The following is a 17,154-nucleotide window of genomic DNA, read 5'->3' as shown; positions in this document are numbered from 1 at the left end:
GTGCTCGGTTTACTAATCACTCCATTAATCCAGAGTTACAACCCCTTTATGTTTTAGGGGCCATTTTCTCTGGAGAAGTAAAGTATAAGACATTCCTGTGAAAATCACTCTTTTCTTACATCTTTGGGGACCCATCCCTTTAGAGTCATTTCTCATATCTTTATGTTCTAACAATGAACTTCTTATAAGTTTCTTTTAGCAAGATAAATGTGTATTTACAGAGGCATTTTACTTAGAGTAACATTTAGAGGCCTTTTACCCTAGTGAGTATAACACATTTAATGATAGCCAGCCTCTAAATAAGTTCTTCTGTTGAAAATTCTTTCCATTGCTGGAAAATTGATCTTTGGCTCTTTTAATTACTGGTTTCCCTGCCGTCTCTTTGACCTTTATTCAAAGGACTCATTTTGCTCCCCATTGTGGTTGCTTCTCCCAAAGAGTCCATTGTCAGCTCTGTCCTCTTTGTGTACTTCGTCCACCTTCATCCACCCCCACCAAGCAACTTAGCTATTTAATGGCTTCTGCTACCATCTGTAACTGCTAATGACATCCAAGTACAAACAGACACTCGAGCCCATGTCTCACTCCCAAGCTTTGGACCTCAGGTTAGCTGCCAACTGGAAGTGACCTCGTAAACGCTACACAAACAGTCCCAATATGTCTAAAATTACGCCCACCATTTATTTTACAAAAATGCTCTTACTCCGTATTTTCAGCATCAATAAATGTAATCCTCACTCATTGAGATAGACGCTAGTAGACGCTAGTAAATGGATAGACACTAGTAAATAATCCCTAACTTTCTTTCTGCTGTGCCCCCCGCACAGCTTTTTCAGTCATAATCCTAGAGACTCGGATCCTCTGAATTACATTTCCACATCGTTTTTTCCCCGTAATCGTGTTTCTGATATTTTATCACTTTCGTATTTGCAGCAGAATCTTAATTGACCTTCTAGCTCATGTTGCTCTGTTCTAGTCCTTTTTCACTGTTACTTCTAGATGAATACTTACTAAAACACACAAGCGTCACATTATATCTGTTGGACTTTTCCGAAGGCTTTGCTTTCAGGGTAAACTTGGCTCCTTAGGATGTTGCTCGAGGCTCTTGTCTGCCCCCTCCCTTTTGTCTGTGTGTCCTGGCCCTGAGCACAGCTTCAGCCTCTCCTCCATCCTTTGCTCCCTCACGCCCCTCTCTGTTTCTTTCTCTCCTCCCACCCCCTTCTCTGTCCGGTCGATGCCACAGCAGGACCTATGCACCACTTTCTCTGAGTGCAACGGGAACCTCTCTTGTTTCTATTTTCCACCACGGATTGAAGTGATCTGTGCACGTGTTTTCTGTTACCAGCATCTTGAGTCAGTGTTAGGAACTGCTTTGCATCCTGGCAGTATAAATGTGAAGATCAGTCTCTGAACTTAAGGAAGAAGGGAGGGTTTCTTGTGTTTTTCATTCTTAGAACTCCTTAAGAGTTCGTTTCATAAACAAATAAATGTCTGTTTAAAAATTAAGGTTGTTTTTTTTTAATCTTCAAAATAAGTTGTATTATTCCCTCAATTCTTCAATATAGACTCATTTAGTATCACAAAAATAATTTGACATAAGCCTGAAACAAATCAGCCGCACATCACAAATGCTTAATGACGCTCTCTGGAGATGAAATCCATTTTGGTGTGCAGAAGGGTGTGATAAGTGCAGTAGTCACAATCATCGCATGGTTTCCCATTGTGCAAGTGCGTATTGAGTGAATTTCAGGAACCCTCCAGCAGCCCCAGCGAGAGCTGCCTTCAAGCCTCTCCTTTCAGGGTGGAGGCCACGGAGGCCACAGCACAGGAGTAATTTTACCGTTTTTCCTGATAAGTGACAAGGAACAGATCTAACACCTTGGTTTCCTTTTGCCTAAATCCTGCCTCATTGAGGAAGGGGAGAAAATGTGTGAGTAATTAAGATGCTAAAAGAGGACACCTTAAAGTAATTCAGGCATGAAATCATGAACTAGCATTATTTTGTAGGCAGAGGGTTCGATCCCTGGGTCGGGAAGATCCCCTGGAGAAGGGAATAGCTACCCACTCCATATTCTTGCCTGGAGAATCCCACTGTCAGAGGAGCCTGGCGGGTTACAATCCATGGGGTCGCAAAGAGCTGGACGTGACTGAGTGAGTTTCAATAGATAGATAAGTATAGGCGGAGGATGAGGAAGTAGAAAGAAGATTCTGTGATGAGAATACATGGCGTTTGAAGGAAAGGGATGATCGAAGGTGATGTAAGCAAAAAACTCCCAAGACTTTTGACCTCAAGTTTTCTAGTATGCTTGTTGTTTAGTCACTAAGTCATGCCCCAAACTTTGTGACCTCCTGGACTGTAGCCTTCCAGGCTCCTCTGTCCATGGGATTTTCCACCAAGAAGACTGGAGTGTGTTGCCATTTCCTTCTCCAGAGATCTTCCCAACCCAGGAATCCAACCTGCATCTTCTGCATTGCAGGCGGATTCTTTACCACTGAGCCACCTGGGAAGCCTTCTAATATATTTGGTTTCTCCTTAAAGAAATTCTGGAGACTAGCTTAACAGTTCCCAGTGGAAACAAATTATAAGAGCTAAAGTAGGGAGATGCACGCAGAGCCCAACGGAAAATTGCTTTAGCCATGACTACAGTTAAGGGTGTGGGCAAAGATCCACCATGTGCTGCTGAGGAAAGCGGACTGGACCTCACCCGGGGAGCAAGACAGCTCACCTGGGACTAGTCAGCGGGTGGTCACCATCACGCAGGATCCCCGCCAGCACAGGCCCCCAGACTGATTCTTAGACAGACAGAGGACTTGACGGGCGGAAAACACAGCCAGGTCCTGGCCGAGGCTCTGGACAAAAGTCTTGGGAAGACCCAGAGTGACCGGAGAAGGCTCAGGCCCCCAGACAAGTCCACACCAGCACGCCAAGCTGCCGTGGCCGCACCACGGGTGTGTCCAGGAAGAAATAAGTGTGTGGAGGTCGTTGGTTAATAAATAGTTTATGCAGTTAAAAACTTGCATAACATAAAGTTTTTTGATCTGCTTTTATCACATAGTGTGATGAACTCAGGTGTCATTCATGTTGTAGCGTGTGTCAGGAGCAATTTGAGGCTCCAAGATCAGCCTGGCATTCTTAAGGCAATTCTGTGGACAGGTTTGTTTCTGAACCACTGAATGGATATTCAAAATGTTGAACTTTGGAAAAATATTTATAAGAGTTTCTTCTTATATTTCACAGAATGGTAAACAGTTTGTGCCTGTTACTGGTCTGTTTGGTAATTCACATATGAAAGGCATGAAAAGCAGGAAATCACAATATATTGTGTTAATAGATACAAATGACATAAGAGCTGGGTTCAGTGGCAGTTTTTTGTGTTTGTTTTGAACCTAGGTAGGTCCCTTAAGAATTATGGGACTTCTCTAGAAACAGGTGATAAGCTGTTTATTTTTTTTGGCCACATCCCGGCATGTGGTATCTTAGTTCCCTGACCACGGATTGAACCTGTTCCCCATGCAGTGGGAGCACACAGTCTTCACCACTGACCACAAGGGAAGTCCCTCAGTGGGAACTTGAAGCAAGGGCAGGACCCAGTCTACCTGGGATTGTTGAGGCAGGTGTCAGGGACCCATTAGCTATCTCTCAAGCTGAATAAGAGAAGAGAGCATTGAAAGCAGTCTTAATAGACAAGATAGAATATGAAAAGTCACAGGGGTATGAATGCTAAGGTGTATTTGAGGAACTGTGAAAAATTTAGTATTGCTGGAGCAGAGACTCAGTTCAGTTCAGTCCCTCAGTCGTGTCTGACTCTTTGAGACCCCATGGACTGCAGCACGCCAGGAAGTCCATCACCAACTTCCACCAACTTGCTCAAACTCAAGTCCATTAAGTCAATGATGCCATCCAACCATCTCATCCTCTGTCATCCCCTTCTCTTCCTGCCCTTGGTCTTTCCCAGCATCAGAGTCTTTTCCGATGAGTCAGTTCTTCGCATCAAGTGGCCAAAGAATTGGGGTTTCAACTTCAGCATCAGTCCTTTCAATAATATTCAGGACTGATTTCCTTCAGGATGGACTGGTTTGATCTCCTTGCAGTCCAAGGGACTCTTAAGACTCTTCTCCAACACCACAGTTCAAAAGCATCCATTCTTTGGTACTCAACTTTCTTTATAGTCCAACTCTCACATCCATACATGACTACAGGAAAAACCATAGCTTTGACTAGATGGGCCTTTGTTGGTAAAGTAGTATCTCTGGTTTTTAATATGCTGTCTAGGTTTGGCCTAGCTTTTCTTCCAAGGAGCAAGTGTCTTTTAATTTCATGGCTGCAGTCACCATCTGCAGTGATTTTGGAGCCCAAGAAAATGAAGTCTGTCACTGTTTCTGTTGTTTCCTCATCTGTTTGCCATAAAGTGATGGGACCAGATGCCATGATCTTAGTTTTTTTAATGTTGGGTTTTAAGCCAGCTTTTCACTCTGCTCTTTCACTGTCATCAAGAGTCTCCTCACTTCCTCGTCGCTTTCTGCCATAAGGGTGGTGTCATCTGCATATCTGAGGTTTTAGAGGCAAATTCTGAAAGACAGTGCTAAAAGGGTCATGTGAGCTGTGCCACACGTTGAAAATTTGATTCTGTAGCCATAGGTAACAGGGATGTGACGTGATCGGATCCCCATTTCAGGAAGGCAGTGCTGGTTCTATCTGGGATGGGTTGGAAGGGGGAGAGACCAGAGAGGAAGACCAGTAAGGAATCCATTGGATGAATGCAGACAGGAATACTGTCTACATTTAAGAATCAAGCCCACTCGAACTGTAATGAAATAAATTTCTAGGTAATCTATCTTTTTTGCCTGTCACTCATGCTGTCCACAACTCCTGACAGCCCCTGAACTAGCCAGTCCTGGGCCTCAGCAGCTTTGAAGTGTTTATTCAGAAACATCCCTGTTTGTACAGACAAGCGTGGGAGCTCCTGGCTCGAACAGATATTACCTCTGTTGCAGGTTTTCTCATGTCAGTGCCTGGAGACCCACAGGGCCGGGTGCAGACCAGCATCCAAAGCAGAGGATGGTTCTCGCCCATCACAGCCTGGTCCGTTACCCCAAGGAGAGAACCATTTGTTGCACTACATTTCCCCCCTTTAAGCTGTATCACTGATTTTAAAGTATTTCACGGCACCTTCAGGTGACACCAGTTTTGGTATGAATCTTGGTATTTTACAGTTTGGTAAATACCTGCTTCTCATTATTTTGACATGAAAATATCACACCCAGTGGTCATACTGCTTGTGATGTAAAAGGTTTCTTCAGGAAAATTGTGTCTACCATAGAAACTATCTGTCTAGTCTTCCTTAAAGCAGATTGTGTTGTAACTTTGGAGTTCAACTATGTTGGTATTGTTACTGAGTCATTTTTTTTGAATTGGAGAATAATTGCTTTACCATGTTGTGTTTCTGCCTTACAGTGGTGTGAATCAGCCATAGGTATACATATGTCCCCTCCCTCTTGAGCCTCCTTCCCACTCCCCATCCCTTCTCACCCCTCTAGGTCATCACAGGACATGGAGCTGAGCTCCCTGTGCTATACAGCAGCTTTCCCACTAGCTATTTATTTTACACGTGGTAGTATATATATGGGAAGATCCCCTGGAGAAAGGAACGGCCACCTACTCCAGTATTCTTGCCTCAAGAATTCCATTGAACAGAGGAGCCTGGCAGGCTGCAGTCCATGGGGTCGCAGAGTCGGACACGACTGAGCGACTCTCACTTAATGTATGTGTCAACGCTACTCTCTCAGTGCACCCCAGCCTTCCCCCGCTGGGTGCACAAGTCCATTCTCTACATCTGCATCTCTATTCCTGCCCTCCAAATAGGTTCATCAGTACCATTTTTCTAGATTCTGTATATATGTATTGTTGGTTGTTGCTCAGTCGCTCAGTCGTGTCCGACTCTTTACAACCCCGTGGACTGCAGCACACCAGGCTTTCTTGTCCTTCACCATCTCCTGGAGCTTGCTCAGACTCATGTCCATTGAATCGATGGTGCCATCCAACCATCTCTTCCTCTTTGTTTTTCTTTCTGAGTTACTTCACTCTGTGTGGCAGACTCTAGGTTCATCCATCTCAGTACAACTGGCTTGGTATTGAGTCATTTTTTAAAGGAAGTTACATCTCTGATACTGACCTGTCTCTCAGTCACTTAAGCACCATTTCTCCCCTCTGCAGATGGGTGTCAGGAATCTTGTCTGCGCCCACCCACCTGACTCGGGTCTCAGCTTCTCTCCTTCCTTCCGCACAGCTCTGGTTTTGTCCATGCACCTCCGTCTCCTAGCGCTTCCAGGCTACGTGCTGAAATGAGCTGTTGTCTGATACTTCTCTTCTAAATTACAGATTTCATAGGTTCAAATATTTTCATCTTTGCTCATAAATAAAACCTCTGACATGTTACAGTTGTTTTATGAACCTCAAAGTGGGGAGATTGTCCAGTTTGGGGACAGACTTTTTTTTTAGATAACATGATCAGTTTTGTGGTGGTTGTTTCTCTTTGCTAACCATGACCTTTACTCTCAGAACTCAGTAGATCCTGTCAAACTCTCTGTGGAGGAAAAGATATTTTTAATACACTTTAAATGTGATATTCTCTTTGCACTGAGTCAAGAAGATACAGATTTCTCAAGAGGGAGTAAAGACTGGAACCACACGGAGGTTTATGTTGTTTACATTGAAAACTCGTTCTAGTACATTTTCATCATCATGTTGTAATAAAACTAACAGCCCTCAGCCACGCTAATCTTCGGAGATAAAACTCATATCCATTTGGCTCTTGACTAAAGGTTAAAAAGTATAATTGGAGAGAAATATAAGACCAAGAGTATAAGTGGGTTTCTTCTTTCTACTTCTGTTATCACAGCCTGAGCTTTCTAGGAAAACTAACACTTGTTAAGTGCCTTCCACATGCCAGATTAACAGCTATAATAGAGGTGCTGTATTTTAAACTGTCAGAATCTTAACCACTCTGGGAAGTTTAGACATTTGTGTTACCATTTCATAGATAAGAAAAATGAGGTTCGAGAAGTTATTGTCTCAGACCACAGAGCAAGTATATGGCAGAGCTGGAGTCCAAACACTTGATTTCTCTTGTCATACTGTGTCTTAAGTCAGGTTTTTAATTATGTATTTATTATTATCCTTTTATTTTAAAACATTTTTTGCAATAGCAAAAGTAGAAGTAAAGTAAAAAATAGCCCGAAACTCAGCTGTTTGGGAAGTAATCATTTGTAGTAGATATCAATTATTATCATATTTCTAAAGATATATTACTGTCAGTCACTAAGTCATGTCTGACTCTTTGCAGCCCCATGGACTGCAGCACACCAGACTTTCCTGTCCTTCACTATCTCCTGGAGTTTGCTCAAACTTATGTCCTTTGAGTTGGTGATGCCATCCAACCATCTCATCCTCTGCTGCTCTCTTCTCCTTCTGCCCTCGATCTTTCCCAGCATCAGGGTCTTTTCCAGTGAGTCAGCTCTTCACATCAGGTGACCAACATATTGGAGCTTCAGCATCAGTCTTTCCAGTGAATATTCAGGGTTAATTTCAGGAAGGCTGTGACAAACCTAGACAACATATTAAAAAGCAGAGACATCACTTTGTTGACAAAGGTCCATCTGCTGCTGCTAAGCGCTAGTCCAAGCTAAAATGGTTTTCCAGTAGTCATGTATGGTTGTGAGACTTGGACCATAAAGAAGGCTGAGTGCTGAAGAATTGATGGTTCGAATTGGGGTGCTGGATTGGAGAAGACTCTTGAGAGTTCCTTGACAGCAGGGAGATTTCAAACCAGTCCATCCTAAGCATATATACAGACAGAAAAAGAGGGGAGAAATTAATGGGTTCATAGGAACATGCCGTTTTGGATAAAAATTGAGTTTAATTTTACTTGATTGTAATAGAATGAACAAATGGAGTTTCAACCGTTTCTTTCCAGGAGAAGAATTCCTGAGGCATCTTCCCAAGGATAAAAAAAAAACTAAGAGATTAAGTCATGTTTTTCAGCAGCATGCAGTCATGCTGTCAAATATGAGGAAGTTACCATTTCTCACCAGTTTTTAAAGTTACATTTTAATTTCAGCTTCGCGGAGGTTTGCAATATTTATATTTCATCTATGGCTATAGTTTCCAACTTTACTCAGTGTCAGTTTTGCATCTAAATTCTGTGCTTTAACACCTGCCCTTTCCTGAATTTTCTCTTTACTTTCCTGAATTCTTTGATTTTTTTCGTCTTGTTTTGTTTATTAAATGTTTATCTTTAATTGGCTTTTTCAGCTAAGACTTACAAATGTTGACTTTTTCTTTTTCATTTTTGTTTGTTTTTGCACACTCGATAATATTTATCCTGCCATTGTACTTGAAGATCTAGATGACTGTGAAATTCCTGGGTCTGACGCTCCTGATATGTAGTGGATGACTGCTGCCTGATCCCTTTCCTACCTACCTTGTCTGAAACCTCGTTGCTTCCTCCTCTGAGACACATGAGGGCTGGGAGCTGCCTTCAGTCTGCTCTTCTGGGTCTTAGGGTGTGTGGAGAACAGACAGTGCCTCGACTGGGGCAGTGCAGAGTCTGTCAGAAGACCTGGGCTTGTTTTTTTTCTCCTGGAATTTTGATAAATGGCGTACGTTCATCCTGATAAAAGCAAGTAGGGTTCAGATCATTTGCTAAATACTTTTGTGTTCCCTGTGTGTCCCAGGCTGCTCAGTGGTAAAGAATCCTCCTGCTAAGACTCAGAAAAGATGGGTTTGATCCCTGGGTCAAAACGATGCCCTGGAGGATGGCATGGCAGCCCTCCCCGGTATTCTTGTCTGGGAAATCCCATGGACAGAGGTGCCCAGTGGGTTGCAGTCCATGCGGTCTTTAAGAGTCAAACACAGCTGAGCACACACTCACGTTAATGTTCCCTAGAAAATAGCTTATCTTCGTGGTTTCTCTCGCCTCTACCGAGGTTTCTAGAGATGTGTTCCTCCTGACTTGCTTCTCTTGAACTGTTAATGTACCCTTTCAATCTTTTTTCCTCCAAGGTTGTGACCTTTGTGTTGTTTGGTTTCCACAGGTGAATGTTCTGCAGGCTTTTGCAGTGTTTTGCTTATTTCTTCCAGGTATTGGCAGGGGTTGGGGGAGATTCTGAAATCTGCCTCTTTTAGGCAGATTTGCCGTGTTTAATTACAAAGGCGATCTGAGAGAAGACCGAGTATGTGCACCATGTAGCCCCAGCTCACTGCCACGTCCCAGACAGGCTTCGGTGCTGGGCCACAAGCAGCCTCAGCCTTTCACCACAGTTTTCTCTGCAAATATTATCACTTTCCATGTGCTTCACGTGGTTTCCCTGGTGCCTCAGATGGTAAAGAATCCGCCTGCAATGTGGGAGATCTGGGTATAATCCCTGGGTTGGGAAGATCCCCTGGACGAGAGCATGGCAGCCCACTCCAGTATTCTTGCCTGGAGAATCCCATAGAGGAGCCTGGCAGGCTACAGTCCGTGGGGTCACACAGAGTCGGACACGACTGAGTGACTAAGCACACACAGCAAAATATGCGCTTCCTGACGTGAAAAGGGACCTAAAGTTTACATGTTGTTTTCCATTGACCACAAAATCCTTTTCTGTTTGGGACGTGAATTGCCTAGTATACACTGACTGCATCTCTACAATCTGTTCTTTTTTCTGTGGATGAAAAGCTTGTGTCTGGAGTTAGAATTTAAAATAGAAGGTGAAAGTTTTTAATTGCTAATATTGCTAGTTTTATACACAGTTCTTGTTCTTTACAGTTATATATTTTAAGTGTTTGTGTACTATGGTTATGTTGAAATTTTAACACAAGTCTGTTCATTCAAGTGTTTATTGAAGACCTATTTGAGGTGCTAAGGAGAGAGATATAAACAAATACATAGAAGAATGATCAAGTTCAAAAAGTGGAGCACGTACACAAAGCTGCTGTGTGTGTGGTTCACATGCCGACTCCAGCCCCAGCCGTGCTGTGCAGCTGGCCCTGGGTGTTGCCGGGGGTGAAGGTAGCACAGAGTTGCAGCCGTGCTCAAGTTATATGAGACACAAGGGAGATGGGAGTTGATGATCAGGGTGACTTCTTGGCAGGTACGATATCAGGAAAGGGTTGTGAAAAGCTGCTGACAAGACATGGAGAATTAATTACAAATGCTTCAGTAATGTTGGTGCATAAATTATAATGGATCATGGGAGGAAGACAGGCAGTGTTCAGGCTCATGAAGGGCCTTCTGTACCATCCTATGGAATTTGGCCTTTATCCTCTGTATTCATAAACAAATTATCCCAAATGTAGTGGCTTAAAATAGTTACCATCTCAGTTTCAGATGGTCGGGTGTTCGGGAACCACTCGATTGTGAGCTTCTGGCCCAGGTCCTCTCATGAAGGTGCTGCTCAAGTGCGCCCTGGGCTGCAGTCCTCTGAGGCGTGCTTGTGGCTTCAGGAGCTCTGGCCACAGTGGCTGCCCCACGTGATTGTTGAGAAGAGTTGTTTCCTTAGTGGCTTTAAGCGTTGTTTGCAAAGAGTTCAGAACAACAAAGCTAGCTTGGTGATTATACTTAGAGCTGAATGTCAAAAGCCCTTTTCCAACAACACATAACCTTTACAACTGGTTATTATCTCCTGTTTCCTAGACGAGAGGCTGGTACTGTGGCCAGTCTCGGTTTGAAGTATCTGTAGTGTCTGCACGGGTCGCACCGATGGCAGTGCAGGTCTCCAAGCAAGTGACACCCTGGTAGGTTCATCCCCAGCGTTACTCCAGCTCATTGCCTTACCTGGATGGAAGCCAGGCTCACAGTCCCTTGCTTTTTTTCATCTTAAGCAGCAAAAGATGGCCTTCTTGGTTTGAGTTTTAAAAGTTGGGAAAAGGATTGAGAGAGAAATTTGACTCCAAGTGTGTGTGTGCTGTTGTGTTCAACTCTTTGCAACCCCATGGAATGTATCCCACCAGGCTCCTGTGTCCGTGGAATTTTCAGGCAAGAATTCTGGAGTGAGTTGCTGAACCCTCCTCCAGAGGATCTTCCTGACCCAGGGATCAAACCCCTGTCTCTTGCATCTCCCGTATTGGCAGGTGGATTCTTTACCACTGCGCCATCTGGGAAGCCACATTTGACTTGGGGAATATGGTTTTCTTGAATGGATAATTAAGTCAGGAAAAAACGGAGGACAAAGGAGATCAGAGGTCGAGATACATTTTGGTTTATTCTGTAGTTCTCTCACCACAGAGATTCCCTCAGAAAGGGTCGATTTTGAATAGTGTTAAAGGGAGCTGGCCTGGGGCAAGTGCAGGCCAGCCCTGAGGAACCAAGATGAGTTGAGACCTGGTGCATTTTTTAAGTGATTCCAGGGCTGTCCAGGTGTCCTGATTTAAAGGCTGCTTTTTGAGTCAGGAAATTGAGTCTTGTTCCAAGGTTTACTGTCATAAAGCACACAGTCCTGGGGGGTGGTGCTTCGGCTCCATGAATCACAGGCTGGCTTCACAGACCCAGGCCCATGATTTATTCATGCCATGCCATAGTAGGAATGACAAATACATGAGCCACACGTGGTTCCTGGGATGGGTCTTTAACTGGGAAGGGGCCATAAATCCATAAAGTGAAATGAGGCAGAGCCAGCCACCGCTCATGTCATGTCCAGGAGATCTCTTCCTGTTCGATGGGGATGTTCATTCCAGACCTGGTGAAGTTCAGCATCCTTCTTGGAATGTGTACCTGGGCTTTTCGTGTGCTGTTTCAGTCTGTCGATCAACAGTCTTTGATTCGTTGCTTACAAACCTAAAAATCAGCTCTGAAACATAGTTGTTATTAATATTTTGTCTTCTATAAAGTAGAAGTGACTTGAATATTTGCTCATAGGCTTTTCAAGAAATGTTTGCTTGGAAAATTTCTCACTGGACTGCTAAGCCGTGATCGGTCGTCCTCCTTTGCATCTAAGTCTGTGATTGCCGGTGTTGCAGCAAGCTTAAAGTCCTGCCTAGCTTTATGAGCTTCATTTAATTCCCCAACTGTGATAAAGAGGTTCTGTTAGAATCGCACTCAGGATTTGTATGGGTAATACTCAGTTGAAGAGAGAGAGATCCAGGGGCCGTGTCAGAATATGAGCACTCATTGCTACCATCTTTTATAGTTTTAGCATCTTTACTACTATAGGTACTTCCCTGGCGATCCGATGGTTAAGACTTTGCCTTCCAAAGCAGGGGGTGTGGGTTTGATCCCATCCCACATAGTCAACTCACAGCCAAAAAAATAAAAACATTAAAAAAAAAAAAAAAACCCCACCCTGAAGCAATATTGTAACAAATTCAATAAAGGCTTTAAAAATTGTCCACATCAAAAAAAAAATGTTTTTTAAGAACATAAAATCTTTACTTCTTTTGTTAAAATAAGCAAAGTTTAAAAACTTTTTTAGTTTCCATGGGAGCTTCCCTGGTGGCTCAGACAGTAAAACGTCTGACTACAATGCGAGACTTGGGTTTGATCCCTGGGTAGGGAAGATCCCCTAGAGAAGGAAATGGCACCCTACTCCAGTACTCTCGACTGGAAAATCCAGTGGACGGAGGAGCCTGGTAGGCTACAGTCCGTGGTGTCACAAAGAGTCGGACATGACTGAGCGACTTCAGTTACACTTTACAGTAAATTCTAAAACTTCTTTTGAAAGAATATTTCCAATTGTCCTTTTCCTGTATCTTTGAGAAGTACAGTGATAGTTATTGCTTTATTAGTTTCAAATGTATTTCCAACATTAAAAACAGTACCACTGCTAATGCCAGAAAACATCAAAATTTAAAAAATTGATCAGAAGATTCTACGTCTCCCCCTCCTTCAGTGCCTTCCATCACCACATACACCTTATATATGTATAAAGCAGAAGGGTGGGTGTAGGGAGCCACTTCCTGATTTGTGTCTGGCACTTGACAAGCGGCTGGAACATGAGGGAGAATGCAGAGAAGACAGGATTCTAGCTGATGGGAGTAACGACTCATCTGCGAAATGCAAGCAGCCCACTTGCCTTTTCTTCTCCCATGGAATTTCCCCACCAGATGTTTCGTTCCAAACCCATGTAGAAGAGAAGTTAGTCTTATGATCTTCACCAACCAATTGATAGCAGATGAGTGATGGAATTGTTGAATCATTAATACAGGAAGGGAACAAACTGCAGAGTTTGTCTTCATCTGTTTTGGTCAACAAACGCCTTGGTGATCTTCAGCATCTCTGAAGCCCCAGCATCTCCAGCACCACCACCCACCCCCAACCCCACACCCCAGCAGTCACGCAGATGTGTCCCTAGAGCTCTCAAGGTTTCGTAGGCAGCTTGAAGAGTATCTGGGATGTTTACTCACTGGAACTCTTCCTACTCTTCTTTTTTTTTCAGACAGTGTACCACAAATCCAGACATGAGATGTTCTGTGTAATGTCTGCTGCTGTATGAAATTGAGGCCCACTTAGCTCTCCATTGTGCCCGAGATGGAGAGTGAGTGCCACGTACACTGGCATTTCTCTAGCCAGTGTCCCAGCAGACAGATTGGAGTGCCGTGTGAGCTAAAGGCAAGGCAGGCAGCCCCACGGTAGCACCGTGTGGACAGCTGGCATGGACATGTTATCCATCTCCAACTGGAAAAGGTTAAGTAAACAGGGGGACAGTGACAAAGTGCAGGGATTAATTGCTTAAAGCATTCAGTGATTCTTAAAACAGACATCTAAATAAACGGAAGGGTTCTGGTGTTTGAGTTCTGAGGCACAGTGTAAGAAGACTTTATTTTCCTTTGGAAGCAGAAACATCCTAAGAAAAGAAGACACAGTAAATGATCCAGCCCAAAGTAAGAATGTGACGATAACCAGCAGACTGTTATTTTGAAGGGACTGGATCTTTATAAGGGAGGTTCGTGTTCTGGAATGTTCTGTTCACATTATACCATCAAACATGAGGCAGGCCTAAAGGACATACTATTATGAAATAGTAAAGACAAAATGAAAGAAAAGGCCATATAAATCTTTTTGTACACATCATCCCCAGATGTTACTGTGAGCCCACTACTTAACTTCATCTCTTGAGGCTCATGCTAAGCTGTTTTTACCCCCCAACCCCAGATTTCCAACACAAATCATAGGCTTTAAGACATAATTCACTAGGGATTTTGGTAGGATTTGAGTAAATCCCCAACAAAAAAATCCCTGGGCTTGCCAGCTATTTTTAAAGGCAGAGATTTAGAAAGCAGAAGATCCTCAAGTTCACCTATCTTGTGATGGCCCTTGCCATCAAAATGGCAAGGAGAAATTTGCCTGTAAATACGTTATAAGATGCTTGCCTTCCAGACCATCTGTTGGCTAGAGCCACACCACAGGAGTCCACGATATTTTCATGTCCAGTGATGGTCCATTTTACGAGAATCTACAGTGTCGTCAGAATTTTAGAGTTTAAAATAGCTGATTGGTTTTACAATGGAATTGGAAGGTTTTGATGTACTTAGTGAATTTGGAAAAGCAAATACACATATTAAAAACGCAGTCTTGGCAAGAGTGTGGATCTACTGTTGGTCTTTTAAGTCAGTTCTTTGTATAAATAGTGTGTCTCAAGTACTTTCTTCAAAGAGTCTCGAAAGTCTAGAAAGCCATCCCCTGAGATTCGGATCCCGCGGGTCAGGAGCACGGAACAGCCTTCCGTCAGTAGTCATTTCTGTTATGTTTGAGAACCACTGTTTGTAAAGCAAGCCCAGTGTAATTCTTTGGCTCATACACCTTTCCACAGCTGTGGACTTGAGCATCTTTGAGGTCTTTTTGGGTTCTACAGGTAAATCTGCTTCCTTCTCAGCAGGCACTTTGGGCCGACTTTCAGGTGCTGAGAATTTGCATGTCTCTTTTCTCTGTATGTGCTGTACTTGTGTGTGTCATAAATCTTGTATCATCAAAGGTAGGGTTTGTCTCTGCATTTTGTTGTCCTGGTGTTCTGGGACAGTTTTCCAGAGGAGGGGTGGGGGCTGACAGATCTTAGCTCTGCCCTCTTGAAATCAGGACTGCAGTACTGTATTGAAGTCTGAAAAAGTGTGACCAGGATGGGGAGAAGGAAGGCACAGCAGCTTTAGAGGAAAGTCAGTCAGTGGAGGCTTGTTTTTCTTTTCAGATGAGCATCCATAGTTGTGGTATGAACAGCAATTCATTTTAGATCAGGTAAAACACATTCTTCATTTGTATGCATTCTCTCTGGAAACAGGTGAACATCAGGTAGAGTTCAGGAGTCATGTCTACACTGGACCGGAGAGAAAGCTCACTAACAAGCAAAATCTGTGTAGAGAACCAGGCCTGAGACTCTCACCTGAAGGTGCTGTCTTCCTTCATGGTGTCATGTTTCACCATAAATTCCCAGCTTAATGTATCAAAAGGGGCTACCCTGGTGGCTTAGGCAGTAAAGAATCCACCTGCAATGCCAGAGACAAGGGTTCAATCCCTGGTTTGGAAAGATCCCCTTGGAGAAGGGAATGACAACTCACTCCAGTATTCTTGCTTGGAGAATCCCATGGACAGAGAAGCCTGGTGGGCTATAGTCCATGGGGTTGCATCCTAATCAGTAAGCAAAACGACCTATTAAATGAGCAGATGTTATATCTTAACAAGATATTCCCTTCTCCTCTAGCCTTTTTTTTTTTTAGGGCTGTATTCTGAGGCTAATTCTTGTCTGTTAATTTCTTTTCTAATTTTTAGATTCCAGTTATATTTTGTGTTGTACTATTTGCAAGTTTTTCATAGATTATCCCTCATGTATACAAAATGCTAAGTGGATTTGAAACACTTAATTAAAGTAGTAAGGACATACGTTCATCTCCTCCAACAAAATTAATGGAGCAAACTACAAACAGAATTTTGTCTCATTTCCACGTGAGAGTCCAGACTGGGACAGTAATTCTGTAAAGTCATTAGGGGTTCAGAATCATCCTCTCGTTGCCCTGCCATTCCTGCAGTTTTACCTTTATCCACATGATCCACGGTGGCTCACAGCGCCGTGGGGTGGGGTTGGGGGTTGGTGGTGCGGACGTGCTGAACTACACACGAGGAACAAGCTCCTTTAAGGAAAATTCAAAAGTAAGGAAACTTAGAATATCAGAAACAAGAATCTGGATGTCCTGCCCAGAGAAGGGCATCTCTACCTAGACTGTACCTACAGTATTGTTTAGAGGAGATTGATTTATCCTGATCTGTCGTGAAGAAGTAGTGAGAATTTTTTTTTTTTTTAATAAGAATGTTGGGAGCTTTCCTGGTGGTCTGGTTGTTAATTAAGAATGCACCTGCCAATGCAGGGGACGTGAGTTTGATCCCTGGTCAGGGATCTTAAGATTCCCGTGTGCCATGGGGCCACTAAGCCCATGCTGCACGATTACGGAGCCTGTGCTGTAGAGCCTGGGAGCCGCAGCTACTGAAGCCCATGTTCCCTAGAGCCCGTGCTCACAGCAAGAGAAGCCGCCGCAATGAGAAGCCCGTGCGCCGAAACTAGAGAGTAGTCCCCGCTGTCTGCAGCTAGAGAAAAGCCCACGTGCAGGAATGAAGACCCAGCACAGCCAAAAATAAATAAATAAGCTTTAAAAAAAAAAAGAATGTTGGAACAGAGGATCCAGCTGAGCCTCAGAACAGTCGTCTGGACAGTTTCACACTTATTCCCTTGGTGCCGTCGTTGCTAAAAATATATTTGTAATTCTTTTCTCGAGGGTTGCTTCCAGAGCCCGTTTACAAGGTGCCTCTGAAAATAAACATATTTTTAGACCTCATTGTGATCCTAAAAACATACCATCTTGATTTATTGTCTAACTTCAGTGCCCAGATTTGATGTCAGAACTTAAACTCAGTTTAATAAAAAGAACATTTGCCATAATTCCAAATACTTGAATAATGTAATAGATTTTGCAGCCAGTTTTAAGTAAAAATTTGGCAGCATTATTGAATAAATGTTTTTATGTATTAATAACTTCCTAAAATGAATTCTTTGAAGAACTTGTCTTTCACTTGAAGTTTAAGTACAGGTATATTTTAATGAAGGAAGCAACTGGATAATATTTGCTATATTTTAAGGAAATACAGGATTAAAAGGATCATCTTTAGATACTGGTAATACTAAACTTTGAGTGGTCTC

The 17,154-nt window shown here is 43.2% G+C and overlaps 1 protein-coding gene across 25 annotated transcripts in view; it reads left to right on the top strand.

Moving 5' to 3' along the window:
- ERC1 (ELKS/RAB6-interacting/CAST family member 1) overlaps nt 1-17,154 on the top strand; it is a 272,013-nt gene that overhangs the window by 182,787 nt on the left and 72,072 nt on the right. The window contains exon 16 of one of the 25 annotated variants that reach the window (XM_055567980.1): nt 13,411-14,562. The exons of 23 other annotated variants lie outside the window; for them this stretch is intronic. In XM_055567980.1, coding sequence (XP_055423955.1) covers nt 13,411-13,450 — 40 coding nt within the window. In that variant the 3' untranslated portion in view covers nt 13,451-14,562. Of the gene's footprint in view, nt 1-10,673; nt 10,744-13,410; nt 14,563-17,154 lie in introns of those variants that run through there. One more of the 25 variants, XM_055567970.1, reaches the window with a different exon arrangement.

The sequence above is a fragment of the Bubalus kerabau genome, chromosome 1 (assembly GCF_029407905.1).
Source record: "Bubalus kerabau isolate K-KA32 ecotype Philippines breed swamp buffalo chromosome 1, PCC_UOA_SB_1v2, whole genome shotgun sequence".
Classification (NCBI taxonomy): domain Eukaryota; kingdom Metazoa; phylum Chordata; class Mammalia; order Artiodactyla; family Bovidae; genus Bubalus; species Bubalus kerabau.
Note: the sequence above shows the minus strand (reverse complement) of the source record. Positions and strands in the feature narration are given on the sequence as shown.